The sequence below is a fragment of the Chiloscyllium plagiosum genome, unplaced genomic scaffold, assembly GCF_037043375.1.
Source record: "Chiloscyllium plagiosum isolate Xiang-an unplaced genomic scaffold, Cpla_swu_hap1 HiC_scaffold_30, whole genome shotgun sequence".
Lineage (NCBI taxonomy): Eukaryota > Metazoa > Chordata > Chondrichthyes > Orectolobiformes > Hemiscylliidae > Chiloscyllium > Chiloscyllium plagiosum.
In genome coordinates this window covers 32884004-32906573 of record NW_028270168.1, presented here as the reverse complement: position 1 = coordinate 32906573, position 22570 = coordinate 32884004, and the positions used below count along the sequence as shown (strand labels likewise).

Below are 22570 nucleotides of genomic sequence, written 5' to 3'. Positions count from 1 at the left end.
AAAAGGGTTTTTCCTCACAATCAAGCATTTACGTGAGACTTTTATCGAATTCAAATTTCACTATCTGCCATGGCAGAATTTGAAGCGAGGTCCCCAGTAATTTACCTAGATCTCCAGTTTAACTTGTGGAAATACCACGAGGCCATTGCCTCCCAATAGTTGCCTCACCAGGTTCATGATATTTGCTCCAGGTATGGCATCCAAGAGAAAGCTGGTACACCATTTTGCAGGCAGGAGCCTGGAGGTCCTGCTAGATAGGGTGATGTATAGGTGGAGCTCCTTTTTGCCCCAATGCCAGCAGAGGAGGTCACAACACCAGACTGTGCCAGCCTGGTCTGAGGTTACCACCCAAGTTAGTGCAGTCTCAGCCATGTGGATGAATGCACAGCAATGTAGGAAAAAGATTACTGTCCTTCTCCAAACCAGCAGTGCAAGTGCCACCATCTTCTCTCCAATAAGATACTGTGATGATCTATCTCTTACAGTACCCATCTCTCAGAAAGACTCATGTCCAACCACTCTCACCATTGCCTGCAACATTCTCCTTCATTCACTCTCACCCACCTCAACTCCTGGCACCACTAACCCTTATGCCATTTGTACTGTTTAACCACTTGTTCAGGGCAACAAAAGTGACAGCAATACCATCCACTTACATTTCCCTTAATATCTGCCTCTCTCATTTCAGGAGGAAAACAGCCCACAATAGGGCAGAAAGAGTCAGGATAGTTGACGGGTCACCTGACATTTGGCTTCTTACCCCTCATTTGGAGAGCATCCTGACTCTGACTGGCTTGAGTTGTTGAGTGACCCTGTCGAAGCTCCTGTACTGGTGTTAGACTCTGTCTTTGACTTACTGTATCAGAACCCCTTGAGCAAAGGCTGTCTTCCTTGTCTTGACTGAGGACTGCTGACAGCCATGACAAGCTTCCTGACTTTATGTTTTCACTAAACACAAGGCAGTATGGCATTCATATGAGCCTGGTGTCTTTGAGTGAGAGAGCAAAGTGCAAAGAGGTCAAGCAAGGCATTTCAAGGCAGGGAAGCTGTGAGTGTCCAGGTAGGTTCAGAGTAATTGAGTGCAATGATAACAAGTGAACAAGCTGGAGATGCAACCTGGTCATGTCTATGAGCTGAGTGCATGTCCCTGAAAATACATTGTCCTTGCTTCACATTACAAAGGTAGCCACCAGTACATGTGAGTGTTATGCCATGAGGCTTCTTGGAGACTGGCACATGTTGGATGCCAGTAACTGTGGGCTACATGTGACCAGTACCCAGGGAGCGTGCCCAAAATATTGATGCCAGGTGTCCAACATGGTGATCCAATGTCGCATTAAGCCTGTCAAGACTCCACTCTGGTGTCCATGTCACAAATTCTGACCAGTTAGCCTGGTTCAGTATGTTTGGCAAGGTAGAAAGCTGAATTAATGATGTAAGTTTTGGCAATAATAAGACTTTTAAAGCCAATACACCTGTTCATTGGCAAATCACTGATGCTTAGTGAGAAGCTCACCATGGCACTAGGTAAATGCACCAGAGATGCAGTGGGTTACTCCCAATGCCAGGCAGACTGTAATAGACTCTCAGCGTGATTCTGACATAATTCTCACCATAGCCCACACAGCCTATAAGGTTCTATCCACTGAGTGAACTGTCACATCTGCCTCAATAAAACTCATGTATAAAATCCATTTGTGTAAATTATATCCTTTTGTTTCTCATTGCCTTGGTCTCTCCTTTTTATGTTGGCAATTGAGGTTACCTGAGACCTAAACTGCCATTTGTTAAATAATCTCTGAACACAATTTTAAAACTGGTCCTGATCTCCAGTGTACCAGATTTTAGGCTAACTTACAACATCAGCCAAGAACAGAAAGTGATGAGCAAAGTGGCATTGAATTCTATGCGCTGTAAATTTAAAAATGGTTGTTTTAGGTCTAATGCAGAAGGACACAGTTGGTAGAATATTACTTTCCTGTGGTCTTATAGAAGATGACTGCCAAACACATTTAGTTCACAACATGTCTGTGCAATGGACTTTAATCCTAAGGGTCTTACGTAAAATTAATTACATATTCCTTTTGCTGTATTTCTGACCATTAAAAGAATTACACTTTTCCATAAGTTCTATCCATATGGTTATTTGTAGTTCTCTTCCCAAAATGATTAGAAGTTCTCTACCTTTAAATATTGTGGAGGCTGGGACGATTGCTTTCAAGGCTAAAATCAATATATCTTGAAAGGTAAAGGAATGAAGGGATGTGAAGCTGTTGCAGATGCAAATCAGCTATGACATGAGAGCAGACCCATGGGAATGAATGGCCTAGACCAGTTCCTGTGTTCCAAATGTAAGAGTAGCAGATTACTCATTTGAAAACAAGCTTACTGATGCATGTTGAAAATGTGTTGCTGGAAAAGCGCAGCAGGTCAGGCAGCATCCAAGGAGCAGGTGAATCGACATTTCAGGCATGAGCCCTTCTTCAGGAATTCTTGTAGAGGGAGGAAGAGAGCTTCTTCAAGGAAGGCATCCTTGTAAGAGGATTTGCAGTAGGTTAAAATCTTCTAGGAGCAAGTGAGGACTGCAGATGCTGGAGATCAGAGCTGAAAATGTGTTGCTGGAAAAGCGCAGCAGGTCAGGCAGCATCCAAGGAGCATGCTCCTTGGATGCTGCCTGCCTTACTGATGCATGTGTCAGTGTTGTTGTTAAATTAAGAATAATGCACATTTTTTGCCTTCTAATTTTCAGCTTCCTGTCAGTTTGCCTGAGTCCACCAACAGAGAACATCTTCAGAGATTTTCTAAAAAGTCTTAGTCCAACCCTGAATGCACCGTGTTTATTTAGGTCAAGCATGGTTGACATTTCCTTTTGTATGCATCTAAATGGCAAAATGGACGTCGTTATTCTGTTGTAAAATTCCCACAATTTGTATTCAAAATACTGAGGAATCAACAACTGTAATCACAAGGAATTTTGGAGACAGTTCCTAGATATGTTCACGTTCACACACAGATGGTATTTGATCAATTACAGTAGCTACCTATGAAAATGCCTAACTGAAGTCCAACACCATTTTTCATTGTTTGTCTAGCACTTTCAGCTTCATTAATAAAACTGTGACTGTGTAGCTCCTCTGTTAACAATTAGGATAAAGTTGGCAACTACTTAAGCAATGAATTCCATCTGGTTATTTAATTGATAATCATAAAACCTGCAATAGAAGATCACAATGATTATCCAAACAAAAGTAGTTTGAGGTCAGTACTATATTTGTTTCTAAATTTCTACATTTGTGGGCGGCACGGTGGCACAGTGCTGCCTCACAGCGCCAGAGACCCGGGTTCAATTCCTGACTCAGGCGACTGACTGTGTGGAGTTTGCACGTTCTCCCCGTGTCTGCGTGGGTTTCCTCCAGGTGCTCCGGTTTCCTCCCACAGTACAAAGATGTGCAGGTCAGGTTAATTGGCCATGCTAAATTGCCCATAGTGTTAGGTAAGGGGTAAATGTAGGGCTATGGGTGGGTTGCGCTTTGGCGGGTCGGTGTGGACTTGTTGGGCCGAAGGGCCTGTTTCCACACTGTAATGTAATGTAATCTAATCAATATAAATATATTACAGACAAATTGCACTGTGGTGTACATTCAATCTCTCTTCACAGATAATGCTGTGGTAAAGTCAGTTAGAACTGGTGAACAAGTAGGGAGAGGAGACAAAAGTTGGCTGAAAGTTTTTTTAAAGTATTGTCAGAAAGAAACATTTTGACAATTTATTTTAAGCACAGACAGATCTTACTGCTTCATAGCAGTTTAATGTAGCAAGGAATTAAAACTTCTCAGCTGTAGGTTTTTTACAGTTATTTAATAGCAGCAAAGTACAGATTCTAACTTTAACTTTTAAGATACAATGTTAATTTTAGACCCTTTTCTTAAAGCAAGTGACTCTTTCCAAATATCTTATAATATTACACAAAGACACTTTACATAAAATTTTTACAAGAGACAATTTACTTTTTCAAGAGAAACAAATTTAGCATGATTGTAATTTTATTATATTAAAAACTAAGGTTCATGACTGAAAATTCAAAAGAGCACTTTGCAGAATGCTGAGGATGCTATTAGCTGAAATCTAAGTGAATGCTGTCCAATTACAGCTGAGAACATCCATCAAGTCTTTTTATTTCTCTGATCTTAATCTGCATGTTTCTTCTACCTGTTGGAAGTTACTTACCAGGAAGTTGGGTGTTGGGTATACCATACTTCAAACTGCTGCTAATGTTTCATAATTTGAGCAGGACAGAGAATATTTATAAAGGCAAAATACTACAGATGCTAGAAATCTGTAACAAAAATTTAAAAAATGCTGGAATTACTCAGAAGGTGAGGCAGCATCTGTGGAAGGAAAAACAGAGCTAATCAATTCATAGAATCCAAACAGTGCAGAAAGAGGCCAGTTGGCCCATTGAATCTGCACCAACCCTCTGAAAGAGCATCCCACCCAGATACAGTCCCTCCTCTATTCCTGTAACTCTGCATTAACCATGGCTAACCCACGTAAATGCACATCCATGGACACGACTGGGCAAGTTAGCATGGCCAATCCACCTAATCTGCACAGCTTTGGACTGTGGGTGTGTTTAACATCGATAAACCTTCAATAGAACCAATGAAAGTTCATCAACCTGAAATGTTAACTCCGTCTCTGTCTTCACAGATGATATCCCGACTGCTGTGTATTTCCAGATAATTAATGTGCTGCCCTGTTTGCCTCTGAATGCTTGTTCCAGTAATTGCAAATAGAATCAATTATACACATCAGTGACCAAACATTTTGGAAAAAATTCTAATGCCTCACCCCAAACCATAATAAAAATAATCATAAACCTAAACACAACCAATCTTCAACATTGTCATGCAGCTAACCTGCTCCCAGAATGTGACACCAATATTTAAATATTTTAGTAATGGTCAAAGTTTGGGTGAAGATTTGTAGCTCGGGTGCTCATTGCTGTGGTTCTGTTCGCCGAGCTGGAAATTTTTGTTGCAAACGTTTCGTCCCCTGTCCAGGTGACATCCTCAGTGCTTGGGAGCCTCCTGTGAAGCGCTTCTGTGGTCTTTCCTCCGGCATTTATAGTGGCCTGTCCCTGCCGCGTCTGGTTGTCAGTTTCAGCTGTCCACTGTAGTGGCCGGTATATTGGGTCCAGGTCAATGTGTTTGTTGATGGAGTTTGTGGATGAGTGCCATGCTTCTAGGAATTCCCTGGCTGTTCTTTGTTTGGCTTGCCCTATAATGGTAGTGTTGTCCCAGTCGAATTCGTGTTGCTTGTCGTCTGCGTGTGTGGCTACTAAGGATAGCTGGTCGTGGCGTTTCGTGGCTAGTTGATGTTCATGGATGCGGATCGTTAGCTGTCTTCCTGTTTGTCCTATATAGTGTTTTGTGCAGTCCTTGCATGGGATTTTGTACACTACATTAGTTTTGCTCATGCTGGGTATCGAGTCCTTCGTTCTAGTGAGTTGTTGTCTGAGTGTGGCTGTTGGTTTGTGTGCGGTTATAAGTCCTAGTGGTCGCAGTAGTCTGGCTGTCAGTTCTGAAATGCTCCTGATGTATGGTAGTGTGGCTAGTCCTTTGGGTTGCGGCATGTCCTCGTTCCGTTGTCTTTCTCTTAGGCATCTGTTGATGAAATTGCGCGGGTATCCGTTTTTGGCGAATACCTTGTACACAACACACTTCACATTCAACAACCAGATATACAAACAAATCAACGGAACACCCATGGGCAAAGTTACAAAGGCAGAAATAAAATGTTTTTCTGATTGCATGGATTTGTGGTTGGAGGCTCATCTCCCGGTAGAGAAAAAAATGACATGAAGGTTATGAATAGTCTGTATCCAGGAAAAGGAATTGTGCTGTATGGTGCATGACATGTATATATTGTAATGGGATTTGGACTTTAAAATAGTGGCAAGTGGATGTGGGAGTTCTGTTAAGATAGTTTTTACAAAAACTATCAGAAAGTCACTTGAAACAATGACATATCTACATCAATTCCAAAAAAGCATGTAACTGGAATAAAGTCCAGCAGAGTCCCAGAAGTGTTAATGAATGGAATGTTGATCTGCTGATTTTACACTGACCAGAAATACACAAGTTTAAGTTTTGACTTCAGAACGGAATGTTCAAGGTCACTGTTCTAAAGAGTCAGTTCAGTTCTGAAGGGAGAACATTTCTCCTAACAGGAAAATCAGCTTTTAGATTAGGGAAACCAATCATCATAGCTAAAGTAGTCTGTGGAGTTTCCAAGCCAGCAGAGTATGGACTGAAATCTTAAAGTTGTTCGAACTGAAAAGTTTTAGACCATTAGAACTAGGAGATGTTCATTCCAATGGACCCAAAAAGAAATTGTTAAATGTCTCTGCAGTCCAAGGAAAAAAAGTATGGAGACATCATAAAACCAGTGAGTCATAGAGATGAACAGCATGGAAACAGACCCTCGATCCAACTCGTCCGTGCCAACCAGATATCTAAATAAATCTAGTCCCCTTTGGCACCATTAGGCCCAGATCCTCCAAACCTTTCCTGTTCATATACCCATCCAGATGCCTTTTAAATGCTCCACCACTTCCTCTGGCAGCTCATTCCATACATGCACCAACCTCTGCGTGAAAAGGTTGCCCCTTAGGTCCTTTTTAAATCTTTCCCCTCTCACCTTTGACCTCTACTTTTGAACTCCCTCAACCCAGGAAAAAAAACATTGTCTATTTATCCAGGCCCCTCATGATTTTATAAACCTCTACAAGGTCACCCCTCAGCCTCCAATGGTCCAGGGAAAATAGCCCAAGTCTATTCAGCCTCTCCCTATGTCTCAAACCCTTCAACCCTGGCACCATTCTTCAGTTAAGGAAAAGCTTAGAGTTAAGAAAGGAGTGAAATGTCTCTGGAACTGAATATTTCTAAGAAGATAGTGTAGGTGAATGGGTTAACATTTTGCTTTGCTGGTTATGTTAAGGTATTTCTAGCTGTCTTTATACATTGCTTTCTTCTTTATGTAATATACTTATGTTCTGTTGTTAAAGAATATCTGTAGCCTAGGGTATATATGTTTTGGTCACTAATTACAATGGTAAACAACTGCAAAAATTAAACATATTATTTGTCAAGCCAGGTTTCCTTCTGGGATCTGATGTCCAGTACTACCATTAGCTAGGGTCATAATAAATGAATTTGGTAGTGAAGGAATGGAGTTCGGAGAAGGGACTGAAAGAAATTGCATTGGTCTTGCCAATATTTATTCAGAGTGAATTTCTGAGCATCCAGTACTAGATATTGAACAAGCTGTGTGATAGATTAGAGACATTTGGAGGTGTTTCGGAGATAGTGATGATGTTGAGACCGGTGTCATCAACATACTTGTGTAACTTGGCATTATGTTTTCAAATAATGTTGGCAAAGAGAAATTTGTAGATCGGAACCAAGAATTGATTCTTGGGGGATTCCAGAAGTAGCAATCTAATGGAATGGATGGGGCATGCCAAGAGGTCGTTGCAGGTGATTCTCTCATTGAGATTAGTTGGATAAGAGTAGAAACAGGAAGAGAAGTAAGAAGAGCACTCAGCTGGAAGACAGTGGAAAGGTGTTGGTTGAGGATCATAAGGTGGCAGACGGGTCAAGAAGCTTGAGGAGGGATAGATTATCTTTTGTCACAGTAACTCAGATTGTATTTGTGACTTTGATAAGATACATTTCCCACCTCTGGCTTGATAGAACCTGATTGATGGAATTCAAAATGGAATTGCACATGATTGGGGTTTTATAATAGATTTATTACATTAAATGTTTATAATTTTAGGATCGTGTAAAAGGGAATTTGGAGAACAATGGCAGTCTGTGAAGGCAGTGTGGTGAAGTTTTTGTTTTGTTTTTGAGAAGGAGGCTGATGATTGCAGATTAAAAGAGGACTATTCACTCTTGTTTTTTTTATTTAGTCATGTCATTGTCTGGATCAGCATTTATCGCCTAGCCCTTGTTGCACTTGAGAAGATGGTGGTGAACTGCCTTTTTGAACTGCTGCAATCCACACTGTTATTTAACATTTCCTGTGACAATCAGTTCTGATACCTCTGCTTGTGCCTCTCAACACCATCACTCATGTTTTATGATTTTTGTGGGAAATTGTTTTTCAGATGATTAGCACTTTTCTGAAAGTAGGCTAGGCAATGAAATCCAACAAATGACATAACTTGGGACAATATCTACTGTTCACTTCTCTTTGCAGCATAGCTCACTTCACTGGCGCCATACCACTGATAGATCTTTGTAACAATAGCAATGTTATATCAACCCTCTACAACCAGGAGTAAGCCTAAGAACTTCCTAGAATCCAAATTGAAATTTGGAATATAGTTGATCGGAACTACTTTTTGAAACGTTCATGTTATTCAAGTGACAGTGGTAATTTCCTTACTTGCAAATGTCACTGTATAATTTGTTAAGGATATTGCTCCTAACTAGCAATGCAGCGTAGTAAGATCTGTCTATTCTCAGCATATTAAATACAGGGCCTGCAGTGTTCCCAGTGGTTGGAGAGAATGTGATAATCTTTCCAGTTCAAGTATAAAATTTTCAGTAGTTTCTAAAGCCTTTGGTTACTGACTCTGTTTTTTCATAATGGTTAAAAGCTGAAGTACAGTGATCTGAAAGGGAAAAAAAGGAAAGATAAAAACAGTCATACCATAGGAAATAAGCAATATTAACAATAATCTGTCAGAAACAACAGGAATCAATTCCCATATTTTACCAGCAAAAACATGGTGCAGCCATAGACTGCAGAGCTTGGTGTCAAAATTGCAAAGTATCTACTCTCAACACACAACAGGAGTGCTGAAATATAAAATCCCAGCCAATATATTTAACATATAGTTGTATTTCATCCTTCTATCAGATAAATAATGTCTAATCATTACTGTTTGAGGATCCTATTACCAACAAGTATTATGCTTAAATATTATTTTCTTTAAAAACTTAATTCAATATTGTTGCTAAAGAAAAGAAAATAAAACTTCCCTTTGATAATTATGGCTGTAACATGATTTATCCCCCACCTACTGAATGGACTACTAATTTACATACATCTGACTCTTAGTATTAGAACATAGAAGAATACAGCGCAGTACAGGCCCTTTGGCCCTCGATGTTGCGCCGATCCAAGCCCACCTAACCTATACTAACCCACTATCCTCCATATACCTATCCAATGCCCGCTTAAATGCCCATAAAGAGGGAGAGTCCACCACTGCTACTGGCTACTAGTATTAGTAGTACTCCTCAGATATAAATAATTGCATTTAAGATTTTTCAGGTTAAATTGCTCTTGGAATATGTGCTCTTGATCCACTTTTAGTTATGTTTGAATCCCAACTTTAAAAAGTTATGTCTTAATAAAGGGAAGAATAATTATGATTGTTGTGAAGGAGAAAGATAGACAACATCAAACAGTTCACCTAGTCTGAAAAACAGCAAGTTGTGAATATAAGTGAAGTACTTCATTGTTGATCAACTCCTGGTTCCAAAACCACAAGATAGCAAGAAACAGAAGGTTCCCTGGAAGTTGTTTGAACCATTCATTCCTGCACTCACCTCCTCTATACCATACAATGTGCATAAAGTATCTCCATATGTACAATAGACAACTATTCATGAGATCATTTAAGGTAGTTTAAGAGCCCACTAAAGAAAATAACTTGAAGTCCATCAATGAACTTATGTTTGCATAAATTCTTCAAAATTTAAGTAATCTATTCATAATGTTTTACATGAAACAGAAGAGCAGGAGTAAGCCATTCAGCCCCTCAGGCTGTTCCCCTATTCTGGATCATGGCAGGTTATCAGCTTTGATGCCATTTTTCTGTGCCATTCCCCTTTTTCCTGTGCTATGAAGTCAAGTAGAAAATCTTGCTGCTATGAAATAAATTCATTATTAGTTGAGAAAAGGTCAAAATCATGCACATCTTGGAATGTGTTTACAATAGTATATAACTAATTAACAAACTAGCTCACTAACTTTGACAGAAAGTCAATGATTGTGAATGTTGGTCTGTATACTAATTAGATGGCTCATAGCTTCCTGCCTTTGTCCATCATATATAGAACCGTACAATGTGCAGTATTTCACTTATTTTAATGAAGCTTCAGTTTCTTGTTTCTGTGGACACCAAACCCAGTCCCATAGTATTCAACCTTCTCCTGCTCTGCAGATGCAGTATACACCATCGTTGTTCCTACATGTACTAAAAAGAATCTAAAAATACATGCAAAAGGTCTTCACTGCAGTACACAGTCAATGTGTCATTTTTTATCTCAGAAAACAGATGAAGCCAGAAGTGAGAGGGAGAAATGTTGTATATTACACCACTAAAATATTAAAACCCAAAAACATATACAGAAAATTTGATTTTGGGGATCTACTGAGTCACAATTAAGTACATTTACAAGTGGTGTCATTTCATGGCCTAACCTGCTTCATAAAGCCCTCTGTAGTCTTGTTGGGGAACAGATCACATTGTAGCAGATGGTTTATCTCCCACACCACCACTGTTTTTCCAAAAACTCTGCAAGCAACGTTTAGGTTCTAGTATTGTGGATGACTAATTATCCAACTATACACGATGCCTGCAAATGAGTACCTTTCATCCATGACACATTCCCTCACAAAACTGCATTTTTGTTTAGTATCAGTTCTGATTAATGTTGTGAATAGGGGGAGGCTTAATTAAAGGGAAAAACCATTATAAACAATTCGTTAAAAAGATTTCTACAATTGCAAAATAGCACATGAGTCATTTGGCTGTGTACTCTTAAGTCTCTTAATAGTCATATTAAACAGAAAACACATGATTGGAAAAAATTAGCAAATTAGTTAAAGTTTGGCAATTACTCCACTAACTAAAAGGTGACTGACACAACTCTCGTCCTGTTGGCATTGTTCTTTTTTCATCCATTCTTTCTGCCTGCCAAACAGCCCCTGTAACTCATTCATCTGTCTATATTCTATCTATACTATATTTCAAGGGTTCTTTATAAATGCAAGTTTTTGTAGATATTGTTGTTAAAACAAACGAGTGAGAAAGTACATGAAAGTCTCCGTACTGTTGTTTAAATAGTCTGCCATAACTCTTAAGATGTAATGTGGATCTGCAGATTACATGCTGGTCACCATGATATTTCAGCATACATGCACTTCAACAGAAGGAACTCATGGAGTCTGTAGTTGATACCCAGAAGTTCAACATTCCAAGTTAGGAGTATCCACTGAAGAGTGGACAGGACTGAAATTATGAGCAGATTAAATCTACCATTTTGAATAGGATACATGTGCCATATTGAGGAAAATCTATTAAATAAATATTTAGGACTAACTCCAGGTTTCAAGCATTTAGAAAAGAAGACAACCATGGTCAGAGCAATCTTTTGTAAGAAGACTTTACTTATATAAAAAAAGTATTTGCTCTTTAAAATATTTGTTTATACAATATTGGGAACATTTCAGTACCCAGATTTTATACTTCATCTCAGGTACTTTTTGTTCTCAACATGAAATATTTTAAATCAATTGTTAAAATTTGATGATTTTGTAGCTTCAGTGACAAGTGTGAGTTAAATTAGCAATAATTAGTCTGGGTCTGCTCAGCTAAGAACACTCAACTAATAAAAGAAACATGGTTGTATTTTCCACTTATCCTTTTGAAAAATAAATCCACAAAAATATCGTTTATTCATCCTGTTGGGTGTCCATTACAACTGCATAAAGAGTCCTAGGAACATCAGCAGAAGGTTCAATGGGGTGACAAAAGGAGAAACTGATGTGTAGTTTGTGTTTTGTCTGGAATTCCCTCCCTAGATTTCCCTATTTGTTTTGCTACTCCTTTAAGAAGCTTCTTAAAACCTGCCTCCCAAGTATGTTTTCATCATCTGTGGCTCAGTGTGAACTTTTGTTTGATAATTCTCCTGCGAAGCACCTTAGAAAATTTTAAAACATTAAAGTCATAATATAAATGCGACTATTGTTGGTGTGCAATGTATGATACTGGAACACTAGACTGGTCCATTGTAATAGATTGATGTGCTCAGTTTTGTTAAAGTAGGAGAAGCTAGTGCAGAGTAATTTTATAATCAATCTATACCTTGTAGAAATAAGTTCATTATATAACAAAAATATGTGTTATTCAACTTTTAACTTGGACAATTAAATAACCCTGTTGTCAGACTAAAGTTTGGATATACCGTTAAGTCAGCAGCAGCTGCTAAAATGTTCTTCCCTTGCTGTATTTTAATTTCTGTTTCATCCTTGTTGCATTATCTTACCATTTAGCATAATTCTCAGAATTTAAAGATAGAACTGCATCAGTTTTTGTGTTGAGTTATTACACTTATGTTAAATCCTCTTGACCAATAAGTTTTATGGTAATTAGATATCAAGTGATGTGAATTCAGATTTATCATCTACATTGCTGGCTAAATGTTTGCAATTTATGTTATAGCTAAAAAAACAACAGTGAACATGGCTCATGTTACAGCTTCAACACCTTTGTGATTATTACTGGTGTGCGTGTGTTAAAGATCTATTGCATTACAAATGTTGAGCCTCAAATGTGTAGTTAAATAATGTAAAAGATAGTCATGGAATATATTACAGAATGTTTTATCAGTTGGTATGGAGAGTTCCCAACTTTAAAAGTATGAATTACACGAAATAAGGGAACTAAACAGGTGAATCAATAGTAATACTTCAGTAGAGGCCATGTGAAACACCTTTAAATCTATTCAAACATGCAAGCAAAATACTATGCAAAAACAAAAAGTTTTAACTAAGCAAACATGCATCTAATGAATTAACAGCATGAAATGAACTTACAAAAGAAAATGGCTTATACAAATTATCAAAGGTGAAAGAGAAAGATACTCAGTAGGATAGTACAAGAAACTCAGAAGATGTAAACATGTAAAAGAAACATCAAGGTTAAAGGAAGAAAATACCCTGGAATTATTTAAGAAACAAACAGCAGGATCTCTGTGAATGGATGAAATATGGTGGGTCAAATGGTTTCCTCCTTGGTACTTATTAGTAAAAAGCAAAATATATATAGCAATCTCTTTCTTGGTACTCTCACCAATATGCAAATTACCAACATTTATCTGTCTAATTTGTTTTTTAATATACTCAATCTGTTGCTTTTATCTTTAAGCATGCACAATAAATGTACCAAGTAGTTAGAAATGTCATAGCAGAATGAATGGTGCTGTAATAATAAAGAATCAAAGGTAAGGGGTGTATGGATAGTCAATGATACCGGCTATGTATGATATCGGCTGAGTGTGAAGTCAGGAATTTGGTTCACCTGGTGGGTTTGGTATGTTTTCCTCAACTTTAAATTTAGATTAAGAATTAGCCTCTGACAGTGCAAAATTGTTAAAAGTTTGCTTAAATAGTTAAGTAGCAAAATTAAATGGAATCTGACTGGCAGTCACACATCAATGGCAGATTAAGCTAAATTTACAACATCTTATCAGACTATAGAGCTGCTTTTTCATGAGAGACACAGATAACTAGTGGTGGTTTAAATCTGAGAGTCATTATAGAACATAGAACAGGCCCTTCAGCCCACGATGTTGTGCCGACCATTGATCCTCATGTATGCACCCTCAAATTTCTGTGACCATATGTATGTCCAGCAATCTCTTAAATGTCCCCAATGACCTTGCTTCCACAACTGCTGCTGGCAACGCATTCCATGCTCTCACAACTCTCTGTGTAAAGAACCCGCCTCTGATATCCCCTCTATACTTTCCTCCATCCAGCTTAAAACTATGACCCCTCGTGTTAGCCATTTCTGCCCTGGGAAATAGTCTCTGGCTATCGACTCTATCTATGCCTCTCATTATCTTGTATACCTCAATTAGGTCCCCCCTCTTCCTACTTTTCTCCAATGAAAAAGGTCTGAGCTCAGTCAACCTCTCTTCATAAGATAAGCCCTCCAGTCCAGGCAGCATCCTGGTAAACCTCCTCTGAACCCTCTCCAAAGCATCCACATCTTTCCTATAATAGGGCGACCAGAACTGGACGCAGTATTCCAAGTGCGGTCTAACCAAAGTTTTATAGAGCTGTAACAAGATCTCACGACTCTTAAACTCAATCCCCCTGTTAATGAAAGCCAATTCACCATATGCTTTCTTAACAACCCTGTCCACTTGGGTGGCCATTTTAAGGGTTCTATGTCTCAGGCAGGGAGACAGGTTGAAAAGGAGAGTCCTTCATGGTGATCTCAGCTGGTTGCAGGAATCGAACTTGCTTCATTGTGCATTGCAAACTGACCCTTGGCAGATTTAGTATAATGTGGGGAAATGAGATGTTATTTACTTTTGGCCATAAAAATGGAAATTTATATTTTTTTTGGTGTTCTGAAAAGAGTCATACTGGAATTGAAACGATTACTCTACTCCTCTCTCCACAGTTGTCTGCAGACCTACTGAGTTTTTCCAGCACTTTCTGTTTTTATTACAGATCTCAAGCATCTGCAGTATTTTACTTTTAAATGACATGTTGACTTTTGTTGCAAGGGAATTGGAGTAAGAGAATAAAGAAGTATTTCCAAAATTGTACATGTTTTAGTGAGACCACACCTGGAATGTTGTATGTAGTTTTGGTCTCCAAATCTAAGGTGGGGTATACTTGCATTGGAGATGATACAGTGGAGTTCACCTGATCAGACCCTGGCATGTATGTCCTATGATTAGAGACTGATTAAATTGGGTCTGTGTCCTCTGGAATCTATAAGAATGAGAGGAAATCTGAAGTGCTTTATCAGGGTCAAGACTGGGAGATTGTTTCTGCTGGGGGGACAATTGCATATAAGGGAAACAATCTCAGGATAAGGACCTAACATTTTAGGAGATGAGAAATTACTTCACTCAAAAGGTTGCAAAACTTTGGAATTCTCTATTCTGGGTGGTCCAACTACATTTAAGGGAAGTTCTTGGTCTTTCCAGGAATCAAGGGAAATGGGAAGAGGATGGGAAGAGGAAAGTGAAGTTGAAGCCCAAGATGAACCTACTGAATAGTGGAGCAACCTCATATCCTTCCTATCAGAAGAATGTTGTGAAACTTGAAAGGGTTCAGAAAAGATTTACAAGGATGTTGCCAGGGTTTGAGGATTTGAGCTCGAGGGAGAGTTTGAATAGGCTGGGGCTGTTTTTCCTGGAGTGTCAGAGGCTGAGGGGTGACCTTATAGAGGTTTATAAAATCATGATGGGCATGGATAGCATAAATAGACAATGTGTTTTCCCTGGGGTGAGGGAGTCCAGAACTAGAGGACATAGGTTTGGGGTGAGAGGGGAAAAATATAAAGGAGACCTAAGGGGCAACTTTTTCACACTTTTTCCCCTCTCACCCCAAACCTATGTCCTCTAGTTCTGGACTCCCTCACCCAGGGAAAAGACGTTGCCTATTTATACTATCCATGCCCATCATGATTTTATAAACCTCTATAAGGTCACCTCTCAGCCTCTGACACTCCAGGAAAAACATGTATCGAATGAGCTGCCAGAGGAAGTGATGGAGGCTAGTATGATTGCAACACTTAAAAGGCATTTGGTTGGGTATATGAATAGGAAGGGTTTGGAGGGGTATGGGCTGGGTGCTGGCAGGTGGGACTAGATTGGGTTGGGATATCTGGTCGGCATGGACGGGTTGGACCAAAAGGTTTGTTTCGGTGTTGTACATCTCTATGACTCATGGTTTACTATTGTTCTTCTTTCTTGTGTTCCTGATCATTTAATTCAACAATACTATGTTTCATCATATAATCGGATGGTTCAACTTGCAACAATCAAGGTGCATCACCTTGCACTTTCCTAGTTTAATCCGCTCTTTCAGGATCAGAAAACTTTCGAGCCTCATGGAACCGTCTGACTCTCCCTTTCAGCGACAATCAACAGACTTTTAAAAGCGATTACCTCATCGCCGATCCCTGATTCCCCCTTTCTTAAATCCTCATGGTGTCCAGCAATATTGGTTTCAGCCCCTTAACGCTTAAAAAAAATAAGATCGATGGTCTATGTACATTGAAACATGTCTTGGTTTGCACTGCATACAATAAACGGAAATCTGTTTGGGGAATGTGAGACTTTATTTGTTGTTAATGTTTCATGGTCATGTTTTCATGACAGGTTGTACTGACAGCATATTACTTTGAAATGACATGTTGAATTTTGTTGCAAGGGAAACGGAGTACAGGAATAAAGAAGTCTTTCCAAAATAATACATGTTTTAGTGAGGGCACACCTGGAATATTGCATGTAGTTTTGGTCTCCAAATTTAAGGAGGGATATACCTGCATTGGAGATCTAAAGGTGAAAACTGGGAACAAAACAACCCCATTTTGCTCAGATCCGAACATGTATTCTTATATTTAACAGAGATAAGGTATTAATTAGACTAACGCTCATATCTGGAGGTCGGTGGGAGCACGCCTGCCGCTGGCGTTACTTGCCAATGACATTCTCCGGGAGGGGGAGAGAGCCCGCTGCGGACTGCCGCCGTCTCCGCTGTGCTTCGACTCGGAGCTCGACTCACAGATTGACTCGGGAGTGTCGGGTCTGCTGGGCCTTTTGAGGTCGCCTTTCGAAGCTGTCCGGGCCCTGGTCACACCGAAGCCGCACCTCCTCCTGTGACCGGCCTCAGAGTCGGCGGCGCAGCTCAAGGTGGCGCTGACTCGGCGGAGCGTGCGGCTGGCGCTGGCGGAGATCGCGGCGGGGAACGGGGCGCTGTGAAGAGCCGGGTACAAGGTCCCGGCGGTGGACAGCTCGGTCTGACTGGCTGAGTGCGGGCTCGGGGCGGGAAGGCAAGCTGCGTTTGAGGGCTCATTGCATTCTTCACCCTTTTGGCTGGGAACTTCTGATCCGCTGGACTTTTTGGGTCCTTCACTGCAGTTTAACGCTGTGCTCGAGCCTGCATGACATTGAGTGGCTGCAGGAGGCTGATGTTGCGTTTCTTTGTAACTTTGTTTCTGATCATTCAGGATGGGTTTGAGCTCGGGGGGTGTAAATATCGGATACATTGTAGCTTCCGCTGGCTTCTCCAGCAACAAGCTGTAACCCACTGGAGCACTGGGGACCGTGGTGTGTGTGTGTCCCACTGCCGAGACAGAGATTCGCTGAGCACTCGAGTTTTTCTGTGACTTGGGGATAAAGATATCACCCACCTCCTCCTTCAGTTTGGGATAATATCCAAAAAGCCCCAACCCCGTCTTCTTGCAGCCCAGATGAATGATTTCGAGGATGTTTAGAAAGAGGGAAACTGCTGAGATGCACAACATGAAGAGCATGAAGACAGACTTCTCGGTGGGTCTGGACACAAAGCAGTCCACAATGTTGGGGCAGGGCAACCGTTTGCATTTGTACAGAGGGTCCAACTCAAGTCCATAGAGCAAAAACTGACCCATCATAAATCCAACCTCCACCACAGACCTGGTGAGAATGTGCAGGACGTAAGTGCGCAGCAGAGAGCCCCTGAGCGGGGCTTTGTTTAATTTTCTGCGCTCCAACTGTCTTAACTCTCGCTCTAACCTACGCCTGTCTTCCAGCATGGTCTCGGTCTCCTCCAGTTCACCCTTCAGCTCTACTTTCTTCTTCTGCCTTTCTTTCTCCAGTGCCCTGAGCCTGTATAGGGCATGGCCCATGTACACTAGGGATGGCGAAGACACGAAGATGACCTGCAAAACCCAGTAACGTATGAGAGAGATTGGAAAGGCCTTGTCGTAACAGACGTTTCTGCAGCCAGGCTGCTCAGTGTTGCAGATGAACTCTGACTGCTCATCATTCCATACGTCTTCAGCAGCCACTCCAAGCACAAGCATGCGGAATATGAAAAGGATTGTCAGCCATATTTTCCCAACAATGGTGGAGTGGACATGAACTTCCTCCAAAATCCCTCCAAGGAAATTCCAGTCGCCCATCCTCACTGCTTCATTTCAGGTTGGAGTCCTAACAACAGAAATCATTGTCATTTTAGACAGCTTGTTTGTTTAATTAACAGGTACCTGATGGGCGATAGATCTATTGGGAAAGGCTATTACATATTATGGAACCAAGGAGCATAGATGGAGTTAAGATACAGGTTAATTATGATTTAATTGAGAGAGAAAGTAGGTTTGAGGGGCTTCAGTGATCTAGGAGAAAGTGAGGACTGCAGATGCTCAAGATCAGAGTCGAGAGTGGGTGCTGGAAAAGCACAGCAGGTCAGGCAGCATCCGAGGAGCAGGAGAATCGACGTTTCGGGCATAAGCCCTTCATCAGGAATTCTCAGCCAATTCTCTAGTTTGCCTATTGTCGAACTATTGTTAGTTCATCTAACAATAAATATTGTACCATTTGAAAATAAATCTAAAATTAAAAGCTTACTCATCTTCACCAATACCACCCAATGTACACTGAATAATAATTGCTCTTAAGATCAACTTCAATTTGTTATTTTATTAAGGAATCTCATCCACAGGTCAGATGAACCAAAAGGAACAGTATTAACCAGGCTAGTGTATGAAACAATTAGAAGGTACATGTGCCTGAAATAATGGTGATTTCTTACCTACAAAGATTTATACACAGGTGGCATTCCCTGCAACTTCAAAGAGGTTGTGTTTAATACAGCTAAGTGTGATTGTTCCCACATGACCACCTCTACATTGGGGAAACTAAAGGCAGACACATACACTCACAGTCTGCAAGAATGACACCGAGCATCGAGCTGCTTGGCAGTTTCACTTCCCACCTTACTACAACTCTGACCTTTTTGGACCTTGGCCTGCTGCTGTACATATCCCAGTGAAATTGATAGGAGGCTTGAAGAACAGGATCTCATCTTTCAGAGGAGCACTCAATATTGAGTTCAGCCATTCTGGTCGTAATTATTGCCCCATTTAATTTTTGTTTGTTGCTGGAATGGAATCTTTTATCTAACTTCTCTAATTTACTTTTGAATAGTAGCCATTCAGGATCCTACCTTTCACAACCCCTCTAGACACATCATTTCATTCTTTATTTATATCATCACCAATTCCTTTGGTTTTATCTCATAAAACCCTTCGTCATTTAATCTCTGTAGCCTTTATCTTTTATTCTTTGTCTCATCACTCCTCCCCTTCCCTTTCCCAAAACCTATTTCATTTTTTACTCTTCCCAAATCTGATGAATGCTCAGTGATCTGAACATGAACTCTGTTTTTCTCTCTGCACAAATTCTTCCAGACCTACTGAGTATTTCCAGCATTTCTTGCTTTTATTTCAGATTTTCAGCATCTGTAGTATGTTTCTTTTGTGATTTTATTTCTATTTATGTTTGGGCAGATGGCTGGTTAACTTGATCTGTATGGAATCCCAGAGGTGCTAGTCAAAGTCTGAAGCATCTGTTGAGAGAAGGCATAAATTCTCACAGTACTCCCAGATGAAGAATTGTTTTTCATATTGATGCCAACCAGAATTTATATGAAGAAGTGAACATCTTGTTAAAGCTTAACACTTTTAAACAGCACAGCACAGTATTGACACAAGCCTTGAGCATGACTATATTAGATCAAAATTTTCTGTTCTTCCCACTTCTTCCCTGGAGATTTTCCTAGAAATAGTGGAGAGAGAATCACTAGCAACTATAAAGAAGAGTAGGCAGATAATCAACAAGGGGGAAACAGCAAGAGAATCAGTCATTGACATGAGAAGGATTAGGAAAATAAACTTAATTTAGAGCACCAGGAAGGTTAGGAAGGGTATCTGTCGTGAGTATAGGAAACAATGGTGGGAAAATTAGTTGCAGGCATTGGGAATGCCAGGGACACAGAAAAGGTTGGGGTCAGAATCTTGTGATCACAACAAGAAAGATCAGAGATAGAATCACCAGTTGCCCACTGTTCAAATAGCTGCTTCAGGGTATTTTTGGAAATGGTCTTTTTGTCTACAGTTTCTGTCCCAGGAGGACTGATTTAAGAATAACATTAAAAAAAACTCTCTAGTAAATCTATTATTTAAACATCTGCACATCTGAAAAATGTGATCATTCCAGTATGTTCACTTCTTGGTAATCAGATGACCAACATTATTACGATTTGAGAATGTATCACAAATGCTGTATTGTCCAATCAAAACTCTTAAATTTGAATTGGTCTTCGTATTGTTATAAGTTTTAACTCATTCTATTTGTTTTTTGTCTAAAATGGAATTTCAGCCAATTTTAATAAATTATAACTGAAACAAGCTTGATCATTTAAAACATTTTATAGAGCTTCCGCATTATAAAAAAATACTTTTGAAATCTGTGTTGATCACAATTTTCAATGTGTATCAGAAACACAGTACAGAGTACAAAACAGGGAGAACTGACCTGTGCTAAATCCATTGAAACACCTGAGCTGTAGAATTCACTCGTAGATTTTACTTTTGTGCTTCGGGTTTAGTTATCCATTGTCAAGCTGGTAACAAAAGAATGTTCACATAGCCAATGTTGAAGTAATTCCAAATTGTGCTTGTGTGTGTGCCATTGATTTCTGCTGCTGCAGTGTAATACTTATAGCAAGAGAGAAATCAATTTGCTGACATCATGGTGGCTGCAAGGGCAATAACCTCAATTAACATTGTTGTACTTATTAAAAGCAATGCCTGGAGGAATTACTGTCCTGCTGTGTACAAAATTGAATCAAATTGTAACATTTTACAAAAAGTAAGATGAAATGCCTTCTGTTTAGATAAAAGCAACATAAGGACTTCAAGATTAAATTAGGCATTTGGAACTAAATCATCTGGATGAAAAAACTTGTTTTGTCAAGACCAAATTTTTAAAATTATATTTCCAGAGGGTACAAATCGCTCACCAATAATTTTGTGCTTTAAAAACGGGAACCAATCAATCGGTCATGTCCCATTTCACAGTTAAATGAATAACCTCTTGTTCCATTAATAAAAAGATGCTTCTGCCCGGCCTAGTTATGAGGGGAAGGAGAATAGTTAGCTTTTTTTAATGTACTTCTGACAAATTAAGAATTGGCTGTGCAGGTTTAATAGACCAGTGATTTTTTTTGTTTCTTATTCAGTGCTGAATGTCTCCATCAGAACAAGTAGTTTTAAATAGGGTAAGAATCACTGAGTGAGAAATTAAGTTGATTGGGCACAATGAGTGTCCTTGGAATTCAGAAATGGTGCCTACATCACATTCTAGCGAAATTAAACTTTAAACTAGTGAGCGGAAGGGAAGGGAAAGGGAAAACGACAGGAAGTATGATGGTAAATAAAAAGGTAAGCAGCAGGTTAGCATGTGTGCAGGAGGGTTTAAGTACAAGGCAGACTATGAAACAAGTAAAATGGAAGGATAACTCAGGAGATATTATTAGAAATGTTGGAAATCATGAGGATATGAAAACTAGCATAAGGGCACTTTACTTGAATGCCCATAGCATTCATAACAAGGTAGAAGAGTTAACAGCATAAATCATCGCCAATTAATATGATTTAGTAGCCATTACGGAGACATGGTTACACATTGTCACAACTGGGAGTTAAATATCTCGGGGTATCAGACTATTCAGAAAGACAAACAGAAGGTAAGGGAGGTGGTGTAGCTCTGATATTCAAGGATGACATCAGAGTGGTGCTGAGAGCTGATATAGGCTCTATGGAGGACAAGGCTGAATCCATTTGGGTGGAAATTAGAAATTCTAAGAAGAAAACGTCACTGTTTGGCATGGTCTATAGGCCACCAAATAATACCATCACATTGGGACAGGCAATAAACAAGGAAATAAATAATGCCTGGAAAAATGGTTTGGCAATTATCACAGGGGGATAACAAAGAAATGGCAGAAGAATGAAACACATCCTTTGGTTCTGTCTTCACAAAAGAGGGCATAAATAACCATTCAGAAATGTTAGGGAGCCAAGGATCTGTTGAGAAGAAGGAAATCAGAAAAAGGTTTTAGGCAATTAAAGGGGTTAAAGATTGACAAATCACTGGGCCTAATAATCTACATCACAGAGTATTAAAATAAATGACCTTAGAAATATTGGATACATTGATGGTCATCTTCCAAAATTCTGTGGACTCTGGAGCAGTTCCTACAGATTGGAGGGTGGCAACTGTGACCACTATTTAAAAAGGAAGGATGAGGGGTAAAAAACAGAATCACAGACCTATCATTTGATTATTAGTAGTGAGGAAAATGCCAGAGTCTATTGCAAAAAATGTGACAAAAATACATTTCAAAAGCATTAATGGAATTGGAGAAAGCTGGGATGGATTTATGAAGGGTAAATCAATTATGAAAGACAAACCTACTGGAGTCTTTTGAGAATGTTACTTGTGGGATAGATAAGGGAGAACCAGTAGTCATGGAGGTATTTGGATTTTCAGAAGGCTTTTGATAAGGTCCTTCGTAAAAGGTTGCTGGGCAAAATTAAAACATGCAGAATAGGCAATTACTCATTTTGGCATGGATTAAAAATTGGGTGACAGGCAGAAACAGGAAGTGGGAATAAATGGGTCTTTTT

General features: G+C 39.6%; 1 protein-coding gene across 2 annotated transcripts; it reads right to left on the bottom strand.

Moving 5' to 3' along the window:
- Nucleotides 1-3839: 3839 nt before the first annotated feature.
- Nucleotides 3840-21178, bottom strand: gja9a (gap junction protein alpha 9a). 2 transcript variants are annotated; one of them, XM_043717818.2, is made up of 3 exons: nt 20415-21178; nt 16488-18029; nt 3840-8686 (listed from the first exon to the last, which is right to left on the bottom strand). In XM_043717818.2, the coding sequence occupies exon 2, from the start codon at nt 17999-18001 to the stop codon at nt 16490-16492; it is 1512 nt and encodes a 503-aa protein (XP_043573753.2). In that variant the 5' UTR covers nt 18002-18029; nt 20415-21178; the 3' UTR covers nt 3840-8686; nt 16488-16489. The 2 variants fall into 2 exon arrangements, with proteins under 2 accessions (XP_043573753.2, XP_087832997.1); XM_087976871.1 differs by having other exon boundaries at nt 3840-5666.
- Between the last annotated feature and the right edge of the window lie 1392 nt (nt 21179-22570).

What these genes read in the sequence shown, in the direction of transcription:
- gja9a (XM_043717818.2), bottom strand. Translation starts at nt 18,001, where the DNA reads ATGGGCGACTGGAATTTCCTTGGAGGGATTTTGGAGGAAGTTCATGTC.